This window comes from Streptopelia decaocto (genome assembly GCF_964273445.1).
Source record: "Streptopelia decaocto genome assembly, chromosome: 1".
NCBI lineage: Eukaryota > Metazoa > Chordata > Aves > Columbiformes > Columbidae > Streptopelia > Streptopelia decaocto.
In genome coordinates this window covers 48260511-48277853 of record NC_138663.1, presented here as the reverse complement: position 1 = coordinate 48277853, position 17343 = coordinate 48260511, and the positions used below count along the sequence as shown (strand labels likewise).

The 17343-nt window shown below is 37.9% G+C and overlaps 1 protein-coding gene across 1 annotated transcript in view; it reads right to left on the bottom strand.

Moving 5' to 3' along the window:
* The window catches only part of POC1B (POC1 centriolar protein B), a 55701-nt gene that overhangs the window by 14541 nt on the left and 23817 nt on the right, over window positions 1-17343 (bottom strand). Inside the window, exon 10 of the mRNA XM_082065786.1 lies at window positions 15380-15466. Coding sequence (XP_081921912.1) covers window positions 15380-15466 — 87 coding nt within the window. The remainder of the gene's footprint in view (window positions 1-15379; window positions 15467-17343) is intronic.

Genomic DNA, 17343 nt, shown 5'->3' with positions numbered 1-17343 from the left:
ATAAGAATGAAATTAGAGAACTGTAGAAACTGAGAAATTTGAGAACTGCATACAAATATCCAAGAAATGTTAACTTTGGAGTGGTCTGACATGCCTGTTATACTCTTAAAAATCATTTATTTTAATTAGTGTACTACCACAAATTTTTGTCAAAATACACACAGTGTTCAGCACCAATTAAAACACTAAATGTGTTGGCACATAAGATTGGTAGGTAGATAGGTTCTGCTTGGCTGTATTAAAAAAGGAATTCAACAACGATAAAAATTACAGTAAAAGCATTAAGTTTGCCAATAATAGGTTTATTTTGAAATGCTTCATAATTTTCTCCCGCTGTTGGGCTGTGACAGTTGGAACTTTGAGGAAACCAAAATAAACACCTTACTGATTTAAAAATATGTTCTGTAACTCTGCCAGCTCATTAAAATCAGAATTCAATTAAAAAACCAAAAAATCTGTGATAAACCAAGACAGTGGGTTTCAGTGCTCAAGCAATTCATTAGCTACCAGGCTCTAAAGATTGATCTTCTCCCTATTTGATACCTGATATTCATATTTTAGCCAATTTCTTCCTACTTGCAGTGACAAAAATTAACAAACCATTGGAGATGACTAACTGTCAGCATGGGATAAATGGCAGGGTAGGGAAGGGTAGGGATAGTGGCCAACTCAGCAAGTTTCAATTCCAGTAACATTTGTTATTCCTAAATTTCGCAGGAATTAGAACTAGGAACTAGAAAAAGGTCTTGATCACTAAGTCCAGTCTTCAGGTATGAGAAAGAGTTTGCATCTATACCATTCTCACTGAGCAATCTCTTATTTTGGAACTGACAACATTTTCCATGCTGAATTTCTTCAATTATTATTTAATTATTCATTTTAATTAAAAAAAAAAAGAAGAAAAAAAGAAAATAATAAATATAAGGCAAAACTTTTTTATACAGGTTATGCTCTAGCCAAGCAAAAGCATAAAACCTTCCCACTTCTGCCTCAACAGATGCGCTTAATATCACAAAGGTCAGATCCACAATCCCACTGACTTTTTAAAAAGCAAATACAGATAAACTATTTTGAAAATAATATGAGTAGTTAGTTAAAATTTAGGGGTGTGTTCTCCACTTCTGCAAACGATGCTGGGAGAAAGTCAGAATACAGAACCCTGAGGTAACAGGAAGGGTGGAGAAGGAAAGCGATGACTTTACAAACTGCTGTCCCCATTCTCTCAGTTCTTTGTGTGAGAACATCCTATGGATTAAGATCCTGATTCAAATTATCAGTAATGTGACATGGCTGGCTGCTTTGCAGTCAGCTTTTCCTCCCTGCCAACCTGAAAGGAGAGGGAAAAAACAACAACAAAAACCAAACAAAACCAAACTACAACCACAAACCACTGTTACAAACTCCTGTCTCTCTCAGCAGCAAAGTGCTATGAGACCAACAGCTTGTGCAAGTTCCACTTCATGATCCTTACAGGATCCCATCACCCCCGAGGTGCAGAGAGGCAGTTGGCAAACACAGCAGGAAGGACACAACCTGGTCTACTGTCCATGACAATTCACAACCACATGTTCCAAATTCAGTCACTCTCACACCTTATTACTCTTTCTTGATACAAGAGTAAACTCAGCTTACAATTTCCACTCTCTGTAGCGATGCTCATATGACAAGAAAAACTGAGTTACTACAAGCAGCTATACAACTTATGAGAAACAAGACCAATTCTTACTCTTTCATTCAGCAAGGTGTAGCATCTACTGCACACAAGAGGTTCTGAGGACCAGGTTCACTCTGGATTGGCACATCTCTCTTCCCTTAATGTACACAAGTTGAAAACAGTAGCACAATTTGTGTTTTTTAAAAACACATCACACAGGGTAGTAAAATACATACACAAAGAAATACAACTGAGGAACTGTTGACTGGATGGTCGGGTAGGGAGGTGGACTGTGAACTGACTGAAGGAAAGAAGTCAGAGAGTCACAGTCAATGGGGCAGAGTCTAGTTGGAGGCCTGTATCTAGTGGAGTGCCTCAAGGGTCAGTACTGGGACCAGTACTATTCAATATATTCATCAATGATTTGGATGAGGGAATAGAGTGCACTGTCAGCAAGTTTGCTGATGACACCAAACTGGGAGGAGTGGCTGACACGCCAGAAGGCTGTGCTGCCATCCAGAGACCTGGACAGGCTGGAGAGTTGGGCAGGGAAAAATTTAATTAAATATAACAAGAGAAAGTGCAGAGTATTGCATCTGAGCAGGAACAACCCCAGGTTTTAGTATAAGTTGGGGAACAACAAGTTAGAGAGCAGTGTAGGGAAAAGGGACCTGGGGGTCCTGGTGGACAGCAGGATGACCATGAGCCAGCACTGTGCCCTTGTGGCCAAGAGGGCCAATGACATCCTGGGGTGTATTAGAAGAGGGGTGGTTAGTAGGTCAAGAGACGTTCTCCAACCCCTCTACTCTGCCCTGGTGAGACCACATCTGGAATACTGCGTCCAGTTCTGGGCCCCTCAGTTCAAGAAGGACAGGGAACTGCTGGAGAGATTCCAGCACAGAGCCACAAAGATGATTAAGGGAGTGGAGCATCTCCCTTATGAGGAAAGGCTGAGGGAGCTGGGTCTCTTTAGCTTGGAGAAGAGGAGACTGAGGGATGACCTCATTAATGTTTACAAATATTAAAGGGTGAGTGTCATGAGGATGGAGCCAGGCTCTTCTTGGTGACAACCAATGATAAGACAATGGGTAATGGGTACAAACTGGAACACAGGAGGTTCCACTTAAATATGAGAAGAAACTTCTTCACAGTGATGGTGACAGAGCACTGGAACAGGCTGCCCAGGGAGGTTGTGGAGTCTCCTTCTATGAAGACATTTAAACCCGCCTGGACGCCTTCCTGTGTAACCTGATCTAGGTGTTCCTGCTCCGGTAGGGGGATTGGACTAGATGATCTTCCAAGGTCCCTTCCAACCCCTAACATTCTGTGATTCTGTGAAATATCACACCAGAATATAAGGAAATATAGATATACATACACATACTATATATATACATATATATATATACACACACAGAAAGTGGTGATAGCAAGAATATATGGAATTGTGTCTCCATGCAAAGTACAAGAGAATATATCTTTTCCCATACTCTAATGAAAACACACAGCATCTCTGATCCTCCCTGCCACCTGTGTCTCTGCTTCTTAAGGAAAATAATTTCTAATAATAATAACGGACAACATTACACAAATATTTTCTACTGATCAGTCAGGTTAAGCACCTGACACTTACATGTAAGGTACTCCTGTTAAGAAGTGCAGCTCTGATTCTGAAGTGTGCTTGCACTCCCTCATGCTTACGGTCACCTGGCGCTTTCGATCCAAGTAAAGTACATTTTTCTAAATAGTTTGGTTGTATGGGTTAAGAGTTGAATTAAGGATATAACTGAATTGGAAGAAATACATATAAAGCTATAAATACTTTTTAAATACTAAACTAGCATTAATGAAAAACTGCATTAAATAAATACCACTGGGGTATAGAAAAGAAATATAAACACAACTATGCTAAAGGGCATGTAAACCAGAATATCATAATGTAATGTTCTCTTTATTAATTTCATTTAATTAAGGCTGATTGTGTGCTTACAACTGCACAGGGGAGCTAAACAACGTGTAATCCATTGTACAGTATCAGTTATGACAAGTAGTGGTCTAGTCAAGATGGGGAGATGCCACACTCGGTGGGATATGGAAGGAGGCATATCCCTATTGTGTGCCACACTCCATATTTGATGTTAAAATGGCAATAAAAACAAAAGCAGTTTGCACTATAATCCCAGATCAACAGCTGGCATTCCGGTCCTAAATAACAAATTCCTGTTGGGGACCTGGAGACTTCACAGATAAAATATACTGTTGCTTTTTACAACTGTAAAAGGCAGAATAATACAAATGACCATAAATTAGAAGTGATGGAACACAGCTGATCAGGATAACTGAAGGTCTCAGCAAAAAACTCTATAGCCATTAGAATTAGGAGCAATAAAAATGACATTTTAGCCCTCTTTCCTAAGGAAACAATGCTGAGACTATTATTTCCATCGGCTTAAGCCCACACCTCACTTTTAAGTTTCGAACTTGTAGCAGATTTAAGAGGGTCTGATGAAGAGATATCCTAGAGAGAACTGATTTTATATAAGTTTCCTGAGAAGAGATTGCCAGTCAAAGGAGAGAAATCATTAAGAAGCCCCACTGGGTGAAAGGCTCTGGCATAAGTTTACACATTATTGGAGACCAGAGAATACATACAAGAGAAACAGAACTTATAATTACCTCAAAGCAAGGGAAAAAAGCTTCAAATAAAACATTACAGTCAGCTTTGAAACACACATTTGTAGGAAGTTAGTCTACAATGTTTCTGTCACTTAAGGATTATTCATACATTACAAATATAAGGAAAAAAGTAGTCCTAGCAATGGCATACTTATCAGCTAGAAGTGTTAAAGAGTGATGCAGAAAATTTTTGAAGTGGTTAATCGAATATTTTTATCTTCCATTTTGGAAGATAATAAACACTGTAACTATAATTGTAGCGAAATACTTTCTATATTCCAACCACAGAAAAAAACCAAACTGTTGAACAGTTTACACTGTATGCAAATATTTTAAAGTCCTGGGTTACATAGTTTGTACTCAATGGTTTTGAAACAACAACAAAGGTAATGGTACTGATTTTTAATATATCATAGAATAATAAAGAAATACAAGGGGAATGGGAAAGCTGACATTCCATCAGTAGTTAGAAAGGATAAACAGGATAAGGATGTGGTCACAGGTCACAGTCAGCTTGGGAATTGTGTCAGGGAAAAACACTGAGAAGTTGATTTAGGACATATATAGCAAAGATTTAAGGCATAACATCAAGAAATCAATACGGTCTGAGAAAGAAATCATCTGTCAAAGTAATAATGAAATATTCAAACTGTTCCTGACAGAAGTACTTTTTAAAAAAACCCACATGATACGCATGCTACAATTTTAATTAACACATTTTAGGCTGTAATGCACTATGAAGTCAATTATCTAGCTAGTGTTCCTTCAAAACCAGTTAAATCAGAAGATTACTACAGAATTATGCTGTTTTTAGTGATTATGCTGAAATCCATTCTTGTTTTAGTCCCATGCAAAACGTACCAGCGATCTGGAAGCTCAAGTTGACGGACAACACAAAAGGCATACTGGAAACTACTAAAATAGTCAGGATTACTTGGAGATCTGACTTCATTCAGCTGTCCAACTGCAACTTTATGTACACATGTAAGATCTCACAGATGAAAACACCCTAGAGGAATACACTACAGAAAGCAGAGGTGTTGAAAAGAATTACAATAATATAATACATAACTGAGTGAAATTATGAAACTTTGATTTATAAGGTTGAGTGAAGACTTACAGTAACTTCTTACACATAGTTTTAACTAGCTGAAGAGCACTGAGCAAAAGGTAGTATTACACTGTTACACTACACTGGCAGAAATTGCAAGTATGGACACAGAATTACCACCCTAAAAGATGTGCGAGAAATGAGGAAACACCTATAAGAATGAATCGTGGCTTGGAAGAGTAATATTTTCAGTGAGGAACATCTGACACTGGTTTATCTAAGAACAGGTTAAAGATAAAGTAATTAATTATCTTAAATCTGTGCCAAGAAAGGGGGTTTCCTCTAGAATAAAAATACTGCAATAGTCAAAACTCAGAGTCGTATCGCAATGCCTGCACTTCAGGTACCCGATGGGCAGTGAGGAAGTGATACCTTTGCACTCAGGAAGTACAATCACTCAGATCCACATTTTTCTTTGTTTTCTCCTCCCCCAAACACTATTTATTGCAAAATGCATAAGGGCGATGGAATCCAGAGTTTCTCCTCCAGAATACCCTAAACACCAACCGTGAACTGCTTCTCACTTGCTTTCCTCTGGTGCCACATACTTTGAGATTTTACTTTACAGTGCTTCAAATTCAAGCACACAGGATGAAGCTGCCTCCATTCAGCTTTTGTCGCAGTTACCTGCTGTTTAAGTTACAGCCATGCAGACAGAAGAAAGCAAACTGAATCCTCTTAGGCTGAAAAACTGAAGCCAACACACCTACCACCTGAAAAAAGGAAGCCATTACTACCACCTCCTTAGCTTGTGTTTTTCCATTGCATCTTAAGAAATATGTTCAGATGCATCACGCGTGAAACACATCTGTAGATGTTCCAGGACAATCACATTGGATACACGAGTCCACGGACACTGGTCAACCCCAGTTAGGTTACAGCCAGCACTAGTCTCCTACTTAATGAGAAAAAATTATTTGGAGATTATTTCCTTTGTGCTGGTATTAGTGTTCGGATAGCTGAGCAGCTTAGCGAATTGACTTGGATGGAATTAACCAGACAAAACCAGTTGTTAAGTTAAAATGACTATGAAATCATCCTTTAGCATTGTCCTACCTAATTTCTGATTCCCAAACTATTTTGGTGGAATGTACAAACCAAGCTGCTTTCAGAACTTTTCTGTATCAAACACCTAACTGATGAAGGAACATTTTTGCCCTTCGTGCTGAATCTTATTTGAAAAGTCTCAGTCTTGTTTTAAGCAACCTATGAAATTTTTGGATCTGCCTCAGAGTTTCCATTATCTCACATGAAGCAAGTAACTACATGTCTTACAGCAAACTAGATAGTAACACAGCATGGTTTGCAAGGAGAGATGTGTTGTATTAGAAGAGTTGATATATTTGGAAAACACTCAAACAAGCTTTTAGGCAGAAAGCACCCACTGGGTTTAGATATCACTGTAATCTAAGTGATAAATACAAGCACTGTCACTTAGGAAAAATAAGAAAATAAAGAGTATTGAAGTGTTTTGCTTTTATAACAAACCTGCATTAATCATTTTGCATAACATAAAGTGAAAAATAAATATAACCATTATATTCAAGGTTCTACCACAGTTGCAAGCAGGCTGTGCTAAATTTAGGGTCCAGTAGTATTTAAGAACAGAGGGTAATTCAAGGGCAGTATTTTAGTTTTAGTATCTTGTTTTCTGACATGCTTGATCTGTAGCACAGCTCTATTATCCAACCTAAGATAAACAAAAATAAAACGTTGCAACCTTCTCTAAGAGTCAGGCACTGTGGACTAATCCAAACATTTGCTTCTCAGTCTCACAACATGTGCAATTTTAGAAGTATAAAGTCCCATGAATACTAAGAAGTTCAAAATTTAACTTGTGCTACTGCATAAAAAAAATAAAACAGGTGTTTAGAGAGTAACAGAGCTACTGAATGCTAACTTCATTAACTTCCATTAAGCTAAATGACTCACAAATGGCATGTATATCAGTAGTAAATCATCATCTAGGTCAGCAGGAAGCTCATTATGGACTGACAATCCAAGTGACAGAAACACTTTTCTACAAGTGCTATAGTAGTAATTTCCTGTGTGAAAGGCTTGCTGCTGTTCCGGCATTCCTCAGGGGACAGTTCTTCTCAGAGGATGTTACTCTTCCCCAGGAAGAGGAAGGAACCAGTTGTTATTGGATGTGTGGGCTGATAGCTGTCGGGCATTTTCTGCATGCCACAGAATCAGCTGTGAGAACTGTGAATGCAGCTTAGATTCCCACCCAAAGCAGGGGAAAACACTGCTTGGGCAGACAAGGTCAGAGCGTACACATACAGTATCTCAGGAAGTTGAAACAGAAATAATACCTGGAACTTCCATCCCTCTAGTTCCCAGAAATGTGCTGATTTGCTACAGGAACAATATACAGACATGGATCAACTTGAAAAGAATTCCTGAAGCACTGCATTGTTGCTGTAAGATCTTACACAAAGTAAAATATTGCCAGTTCTGAAACTCATCTATAGCAAGCCAGTTATCCCACAAAACTGAACCAAAAAATAGTCCAGCAACTGCATTTGTTAATAGTGTCACTATTGGCAAAAGCAACAAAATTGAACAAACTGCCTTGTGAGGAAATTAAATATTGAAACTTAATCTTTTATATGGTGAAGGCGGTGGGATATAGATTTTTTTTCTTTTTTTCCCCTTTTAGGTCCCTCCTCCCCTGAGCTTCCTGTCCTACAGCAACTCAAGTTCCCCCTGTATGTGCTGTGACACTCTTACACGGCAGGTCACCAGTAGCTGGCCCATGCCTAGTTCACTATCAGTTAATTCAGTGTCACATCCCACTGGCTTTTTCTTCAGTGGCAGCACTAATGTTTTGTTATTTTACTAACTGCTTATCTCCAAATTTAGTTAAAAAACAAAACAAACACAAAAAACACACAACAAACCACAACACTGACTATTGGATTAAAATAATATTAGGGAGATAGGACAGAGACAGATAAATAAACAGTGTAATTTCATAAGGTACACTTCCTCAGGAAAGCAGGCTAAAAATAGTATAGGAAATATTATATTCTTGCACTCTCTAGTGCCCAAATTGAGAATTCTGTCTCCAATGAAAACCTGACTTTCTCTCAAGCTCCAGTTCACTCAAAGAATATAATGAAACCTATTAAGGAACATCAAGACATGTATTATTACCTAATTATGTAGCAGCACAACACATTTCCTGTTCTCTCCTTGTAAACCAGCAGCTACACGCTGTGTTAGAATAGCACCACTGCAAAACACAAGGGCCATTTGGGTCATATTCTTCTTTTATTACAAATCTTGAGTTCACCTTCATGTTATTCGATGCTAGTGGTATCAAAGCATATTGCTTTCACGATTAAGCACACAAATCTTTTTAAACATGCCTGCACTTTTAAAGAGGCTCAAAATGCAAGTTTAGAAATTCACTGTTCAATGTGCCAAACACTTCAATCCTTTTGGCACTTGCGACAGAAGATGAGCTGGTTTGTTTGTACACACCACACTTTCAGAAGGCCCCAAGCTGGGCATCAGAACAGTCGATCTCTGCGGCCTCATGGTTGTTCCAGGTGGATGAGGTGCAGCCTTTGGGAGGAATGGGAGACTTTCCTTCCCTGAGAGCAGCTGAACCTGTTTAGCTGTGGGGAGAAGGCAGCTTATCCTCTTTCCCCAGCCTCACACACTGTACCTGCATAGCATGTGAAGAGTAGAAAGGTCTGTCTGGAGTGTCCTGTAAGCCAAGATGACACTAAAAATTGCTTGTCTAAAAACAAGATTGGACAGAGAAAGATTCATTTGCAAAGACACTAGAGTGGAGTTTACAATTTTTTATTTTTATTCTACCACACTGAACACTTTGAGCTCCTCTATTTATATTAACAGAATTTATTCTATGTTTTTATAAGATCTAGCATAAGAGATTCAGAGCCTGTTTGAAAGTTCTTGCTATGCTCATTGACAGAAAAGGTGTAGACAGTTTTATGCCAAAACTTTGGAGGAAGACTATTCCCTAATTTCATTTGGAGTTCAGATCACAGAGTTGGCAGTTTATTCAAATATGCATTTGCTGGTAATCAGAAGAATGGCAGTCTATGAAAAAAAAAATCTACAGCTACTCAGGGAGTGGCCTTTCTTATTTCTGTCTCTGGGAGCAAGAAAGGTAAGGAAATGGGAAAGGCTGGGAACTGTCAATTTTTATCAAAGCCCTTCTACTGGTGGGACCACTCCTAAATGCAGAGTTCAGTCTAATTGGCAACTGAGTTTTGGACAAGAAACACAAACAGGACAATTTTATCTTTTTCTTAGAGGACAATGATTCCAGTCTTCCTTTCAAAGGGATAGCATGAGAACTTTCCTTCAGTGGAGAAAAATGTATGAATATCATGCAACGATCAGAGTTTAAAGTGAAGGGCTGAATGTCCAAGGCCCCAAGGAAGTCTGATATCCACGAACCACAGAAAACTGTTGTGCTTTTGGCTGAACTATAACAAGCAACAAGGGCAACCACTGTGCACAGTGAGGTGCCATATAAGTTCTGCTCTACTGGCTGTTCACTTCTGAACTGGACTTGGGCCCCAGAGCAGATGATCTATGTATAAAATTCCTATTCTTTCCTTTCTTCCTTTTCCCCTCCCCTTAACCTCACTGAAGATAGTTGATATTTATTTCCATGTAAGACTGGAGACAAGAAAGGATGCAAATCAGAATAAATTTGAAGTTGTATGTTAAGGAAAATATGTAGTGTTTTTAGCTTTTAAGATAAAATTTCTTTTGTCATCCTCTTCTACAGGAATCTGGAGTTGTGCTAAGCCATGCAAGGAAGAGACATTATTCCAAGGTCTTTTCAAATGAAATTCCTGTGACGAAGAACAGTTGTTTAAGCCTTCAGATGTACACAGATGGAATAACTAGATGCAAATTTTGGATTCATAATTGCTGTCTTTGCAAAATATATCGGTTGTTTTCTGGGTTGGGGATTTTTTTTTGTTATACTCAAAATAAAGGCAGAAAACAAAGTCAAAGACATCTAAACCCTGACATACATAGTGCAGAAGCAACATGTATAGGATAAATTGAGAGTACAGATACTTCAATTTTTTGCATCACATCACCCACTACAAATGCAGTTTATACGCTGACTTACCCAGAGGGAATAGAAGTTGCACGTACTCTTATTTGCTTTCACATTTTACAAGTGTGGGGGGTGGAATTTATGTGGTCACTTTATTTTAAAACATAAGAATTGTTCCTCTTTGAGGCAAAAGAAACATCCTATCTTTCCCTTTCCAACAATTAACTTAGTCTTAACTTCGTAGAAATCGTACTGTAAATGAACAATAAACTTGTCTTGTTTTCACTGTTAACTAGCACTGGAAAAGAACAGCAAACATCTCCCAGCCAGTGCAGACATTCTGACTTCCAGATTACAGTACATTGCTTTGCTTCTTCCAAATCCTGTTTACATGAGCAAGGTCATGGGATGGAACATTAGAGAGCCTGTACAGCGATTTCCTGCTGTTATCAGTAAAAACTACCAAGACATCATCAACTTTCCCTTGTTCCCAACATCTTATCAGGGACCAGAGATTACTGATGTATTGCCTTACAGACTTAAAAAACCCAACCTCCCTAAAAACTGTAAGTAAAATCAGAGGATGAAACAAGAGGAAATAGTCCCAAAGGAAAATAAGATTTCCAGTTTCTCCTTTTCAAGAGCCCAAAAAACAAAGGCAACATTAAGCAGCTTGATGCTCTGAGAAGGGGTGGGAGAGAGACAGTAATGTGTTTGGGGTCTTCAATGAGATAGAAAGGAGAAACAGCCACCCCACCCACAAACCCTGACCCCAATTCAGTGAACATTTTCAGAGTGTGAAAGGCTAGAACACGCCTCACTTTTAATAACTGCAACATATGAAGGCTCTTACCATTGAAGAAGTCAGGGCATTACACAAATACCAGTTAGTTAAGCATATATAGCTTGTGTTTACACTGGTTTCAGTAACACACAGGAGAACTGAATAAATGAATCATCAAATTCAAAGCTATTTTTCTGACAGTAATAATACACAGACAGGAATTCTTAAAGTTTTTGTAATTATAGTCCAAAAGAAAGCAGCTCCATACTGAAGATTACACTGAAGTTTTTCCACTGACACAATGATCATATTCCCTTCACTAAGTTTACAAAGGAAGTTGCATCAGTGTGAATCTTTGATGAAACCAGGTTTTTCTCTATGATCAAAAAGAACTGGCTTTACAGCTTTAAGACAGAACACAAGCTGAAAAGATAAATTATTAAACTCTCTAAATTCTAAACATGTTAAGTGTTTTCTAGCAAAATCCCTATGAGAACTTCCATATCTCCATATCTTGGCTTAGTCTTTGAAGCAAGAAAAAATGCCTACTTATGTAGGTTTTTAAAATGGAAGTTATGGACTGTTGGCTTTGATGAAGCAACAAATTAAAATTCCTTGAAAAGAAGTGGAGGAGTGGAAGGAAAAGAAAATACCGGTATTTCCTCGTACAGATACAGATCAAAATAAAAATGAATTGCTAAGAGAGTATCTAAAAATATATTTTAAATTCCCAATGAAGAATCAACAGTGTTAAATTTTCAAACATTTCTTTTTCAAACCTCCTTGGGGCAGACTGTTGTCAAGAATAGATACAAAATGATACTTCGCTGAACCTTAATTATCGGAGTTTTGTGTCCTGTTTCAGGCTTCTCAATACAAGAGAGACATTGACATCCTGGAGCAAGTCCAGCAGAGGGTGAGCAAGATGGTGAGGGGGCTAGAACACATGATATACTAGAAGAGGCAGAGAAACAGATTTGTTCAGCCTTAAAATGGAAGGATACAGGGAGATCTTGCTGCCATCTCAAGTATCTAGTGAGTGGACAGAGAGAAGATAGAGCCAGACACTTATTAGGGGACCACTGTGATAGGACTAGAGGCAACACACATGGTAGAACATAGGAAATTCTAGCTATATTTTATATAAAAAGAAAAATTCACCAGTTAAACACCAGAGCAAGCTGGTAGGTGGTAGAATCTGCACCCTTACACATATTAACAAATGAAGTGGAGCTGATCCAAGCAGGCCTTGCTTTACAGGGGAGGTTAGATGAAATTACTCCAGACATCTCTCCCTACCTATACTGCTCTATCATTTTTATTAACAACACTTTACAGAAGAAAAGGAATACCTTTTTGCACTGCCACAAATCATATTATGTTCCAATAGCTGAAGAAAAGATTCTCAGAGAGAATCTTTCTCCTACTTTCTGGAGTAGCTTAAGATCTATGGGAGTTCTCCCGCTTATCATTAGGAATTTTGATAGCCTTTCAACAAAACATTATGAGGTTTTGTATAGACTTCCAATCTCCCTGAAGATCTTCCTGGGGAGGGGCTTCAGGGAACTCATCACTGATCCTACAAAGGCTTCAAAGTTGTTACTTATACCAGTCTTTAAATACTTGAGACGGTGATCCAAGACAGGCTGTGCCACTCTTCTTCAGTGGAAAAAAAAAAATCAAAGCACATATGTTGATTAGCTACTTCCAGAGGCCCAGGGACTTGCCAAAGTGATTTGTAAATAACCCTTAGGGCCTTGTTGTGTTACATGCATGACAGATAAAGACGCTGAACAAGAAACCTAAAAGATATGTAAATGAAGAGTGCATTTTTCTCTCCACACATATCAGAAGGGCAGAACTGCTTAAGCTAGAGAAAGACACTTCAAAAAGAAGAAATAGGTATAGACAGGACATTTGTAAATTAAACTGGCAATCTGATGAAAGATTTGTAGTCATTTGAATAGCATTCTTCCAGTAGAAGCAGGACCAAAAAGCCATAAACAGCTTTAAGATGGGTCCTGACAAGTTTGTAGGGAAAGAAAAAGAAAAAATTGTACAGTGATATTGTCTTTGATAACCATTAGAATAAGAGAACCTGGGGGGAGGTGGAATCAAAAGGAAATCCAACAGTGAATGTGGAGTGGGAAGAAATCCAGCATCTGTCTCTCTCCCTTTAATTCTTATGAAGAACACAAGAAGCCTCAATAGAAAAGGCCCCTATACATTAGGGAAATCAAGGCAGTTTCAGATGGAAAGGTTAAAGTCACAGAGATGCAGAGCCTTTGGAAACCAGACTCAAAGAGGCTAGATGACCAGTCTGATTAAGAAACAAGTCATAATTCCTCAAACAACAGAAGCTGCTAGTGCAGCAGACAGACACTAGACAGGATGATGACACTAAAAGATGAGCTAACATTAGGAAGTAGAGGGGATCAGACAGGTTGGCTAAGTTAGGGAAAGCATTACTTACTATGGGGAAGGAAGGATGCTAGTGGTAGAGAACACATGGAAATGGTTTCTGGATTTGTGTCAATTGTGGTGTGTTGGACAGGCGAGTTGTCTTTAAGGCTGTAGTCCGAGTAACGAGGATACAGAAAAAGTTGCTAGGTGAAAAAAAGATGCAGATGGTGAATGCTGAGATACCAAAAGGTGAGAATCTATGGTGAACAGAAGATCAAGATAATGGAAAGAAAATGTGTTGATTACTGACACAGTCAAAAGGCATGAATTTTGAAGTGAAATTTTTGTAATGAAGATGACTGTGAAAAGCCAGCCAGCAATCTAAAGGACGCTGTCTCTAGTGGGCCAACTTATTCCTACTATGAGTTTTGGGCATAAAGTTTTATAAACTTCTCTCATATTAAAAAAATTAATTAAAATTATTGGCAGATTTATAGCTATGTAGCAAAGAATTACAGTGTAATTATAAATTTTAATTCTGTGATCAGCATTAAGAAAGTAATGAATACAGAAGATTTTAAAGTGGTATGTAGCCAATACATTATACCCACCACAATAAACTGTCAAGCCTACTAAAGAGATTCCTGTAAGCCTGCAAATTACTTTTGACAGAAATTAACTTAAAGAACTATATTTTCATGTTGAAAACACAACATAACTGCTAAACCTTAAAAGATAATAAATTCTTCTCTCTTAAATATAAGTTATTATATGATTATTTGCTTTGAAGCAAAAGTTTCTCTTAGACATGGACCACTGTACCATGATCTGCACTAAATGATCTCAAAGAATTTTATAAAATACCTTCACAACATACCTTTTTATAAAGCATTCATGACAAAATAGAACAGCAAAAGCCACACCTGCTGCCTATTTATATGTATTAACCCTTCAGACACACAAACTCTTGTTTTGGTAACTAAAATTGCCCAAGATACAATTTGTGCCTTCACAGGAACAGATTCAGAGCTAAAAGAGAAATTCTCATTTTAACCTAATTCAAGAACAGTACGTCTTTTAGATTTCATACCAGGAGAGCATATTTCTCCTCCTACGAAACCACTGCTAAAACACTGCCTTCCTTTCCTCCCACATGCCATACCAATGTCATATGAAAAGCTAACACTAGAAGCATCTAATCATATGATTCTGTCTTAAAATGTGTTACTTTTTTTTTCTCCTCCTAGAGAGCTACTAGATGCCTTAAAAGGAGAAAAAACTAAAATATCGCTTTTGGATTTTTATCAACAAGGCAACTATTCTTTGAGTTTCCCATTATTTGCAGATCAAGACAGAGTTACCAAAAGTGTCTGAGAATAAGCCACAAATTTTTAACAATAATATTTAGCTATATCAATAATTAACATGGGCTTATAATTAGAATGTCTGCTTAGGTATATGGGTTAAATTACTGAAAGCTTTGCTATTACACCATCTTCTGGTTAGCCTTGGGAACTGCAAAAAAAAGCTTAAATTGAAAGTCAGGATACTGAGCTCTGACCAGTTGTCAACTGTTAAAAAAATATATATTTTATTCATAGAGACAGAAAAGAGCACATTTCCAATAATACGTTAGTTTAAGCTATATCCTGTCTTCCTGCCGCCACCCATCACTCTCAGAAGGCAACTTACTGGAGTACTGAAAGATGAAGAGGAACTGATCTCGATGACAGGTGGGTCAAGTGTTTGTGTATTAGTCACATCAAAGGCAGGGTTGACCTGTTGAAAATTCATTATAATAATTATTATTTCAGCACCAATGGAGAAAGAGAAATAAGACTGAAATAAAAAGACCGTTTGATACATCAAGGCATCACTCTTCAATAAAGACTGGAAACAGGCTTTAAAATTTGTAAAAATAAAGACAGAACATTACCCCCAACCATGTAAAATGCAATCATAATACTGAAAAATAATCCAGATACACATTTATTACAGAGATATAATTTATATTTCATAAACATTCATCACCCAAAACTAACTCAGAGATTCCAACCACAAGAGGTACAAGTATTAAGAAGTTCAGTTTTATGGCAAGTCAATAAAAATGAAGTTACAAATAGTACATCCATTTCAAACTAGTAGGACAGCTAACTAAAAACCTCCCCAAAGCTGAAACCATGTAATTAACTGTGACCAATATTGATGAACAGTAGAAAGTATTCAAACTTCCCAACTCTGTAACTGCCACCTGCAAGTGCTTTAGAAAGTTTTTGCATATGCTCCTGCTAAGTTACAGTGCCTCCTACACTTAAATTGACATAGACATATTAAAGTCTGTACTATATTAAAATGTAGTCCTTAAAGCAGTGAACAACCTCAGGCAGTCAAATCAACACTGGTACTGTAGCACAGAGTGGAAATAGGGTAAAGCTAGAGTTATATGGATTACCAAGCTACCATTGCTAGTAAAGTTTTAGTACTGGACTAAGTTAATGTTTTCTGTAGCTACAAACAAAATAATTATGGCAAGCTGTAGCTATCATGTGCTTGCAGCCCCCATACTGTCTGCTCTAGCTTGCCTCTAGTTCACAAAAAATTTGTTCCCACTTCAGCTAAAATAGGCTTAAAAACTATTCCACAGATCTTCAAACTTCACCAAAACACAAGCTTCTAGCATGCACTTGTGTTTAACTACAGCATTCAAGTTCCAATCACCCAGCTTCATGATACCAGGATTCAAAGAACCTTACACGTCAATGGCTGGCATGCTTGCAGCATACTATTGGCAGCTGAACCTGAAATCTTTTCCTGACATGCATCATTTATGTCCTGAAAAGGAGAGGACAATCATAGAATAGTTTGGGCTGGAAGGGACCTTCAAAGGTCATCTAGTCCATCCCCCCTTGCAATAAGCAGGGACATCCTCAACTAGATCAGGTTGCCTAGAGCCCCATCCAGCCTGGCCTGGAATGCCTGCAGGGATGGAGCATCTACCACCTCTCTGGGCAACCTGTGCCAGTGTTTCATCACCCTCAATATAAAAAAATTCTTCCTCATGTCTAGTCTGAATCTCCCCTCTTCTAGTTTAAAACCATTACCCCTTGTCCTATTGTAACAGGCCTCTCAAAAAGTCTGTCCCCATCTTTCTTATATGCCTCCCTGCACCTACAAGACTAGACAGAACAGGGACAGCAGGTGCCTATCACCTATCAATAATGTAGAGAAGTTACTGCAGTATTATTACCAATAGCTCTTGGATCATCTTCTTTGAGATAATATCTCCTTGTTATACAAATCAGAGATACATTGTAGAATTAGTTAAATATTTTTCTTTATACAGGTCTGCTAAATAAATACATGGTATGATTAATTTCAGAAAATGTGCTCCTTGTGGGGAAGTGTCATATCCTGAAGCTGTAATGAAAGTCTCCTCTGCATATAGTCCTGCTTAAATCTTTATCAGAGATAAGGGGAATTTGAGGGGTATTGTAAACACTGACTAGGGGTGCAGGAACTGTTATAGGTCATATTAAAATATATATCTCTATATACAGATATGTAAAATCATTAAGCAACAAGTTAGAAATGCCTAAAAAAAAAAAAAGAACACAAAATCATGAAAGCTTGTAGCTAAGCCCTTCTTGTAAATATTT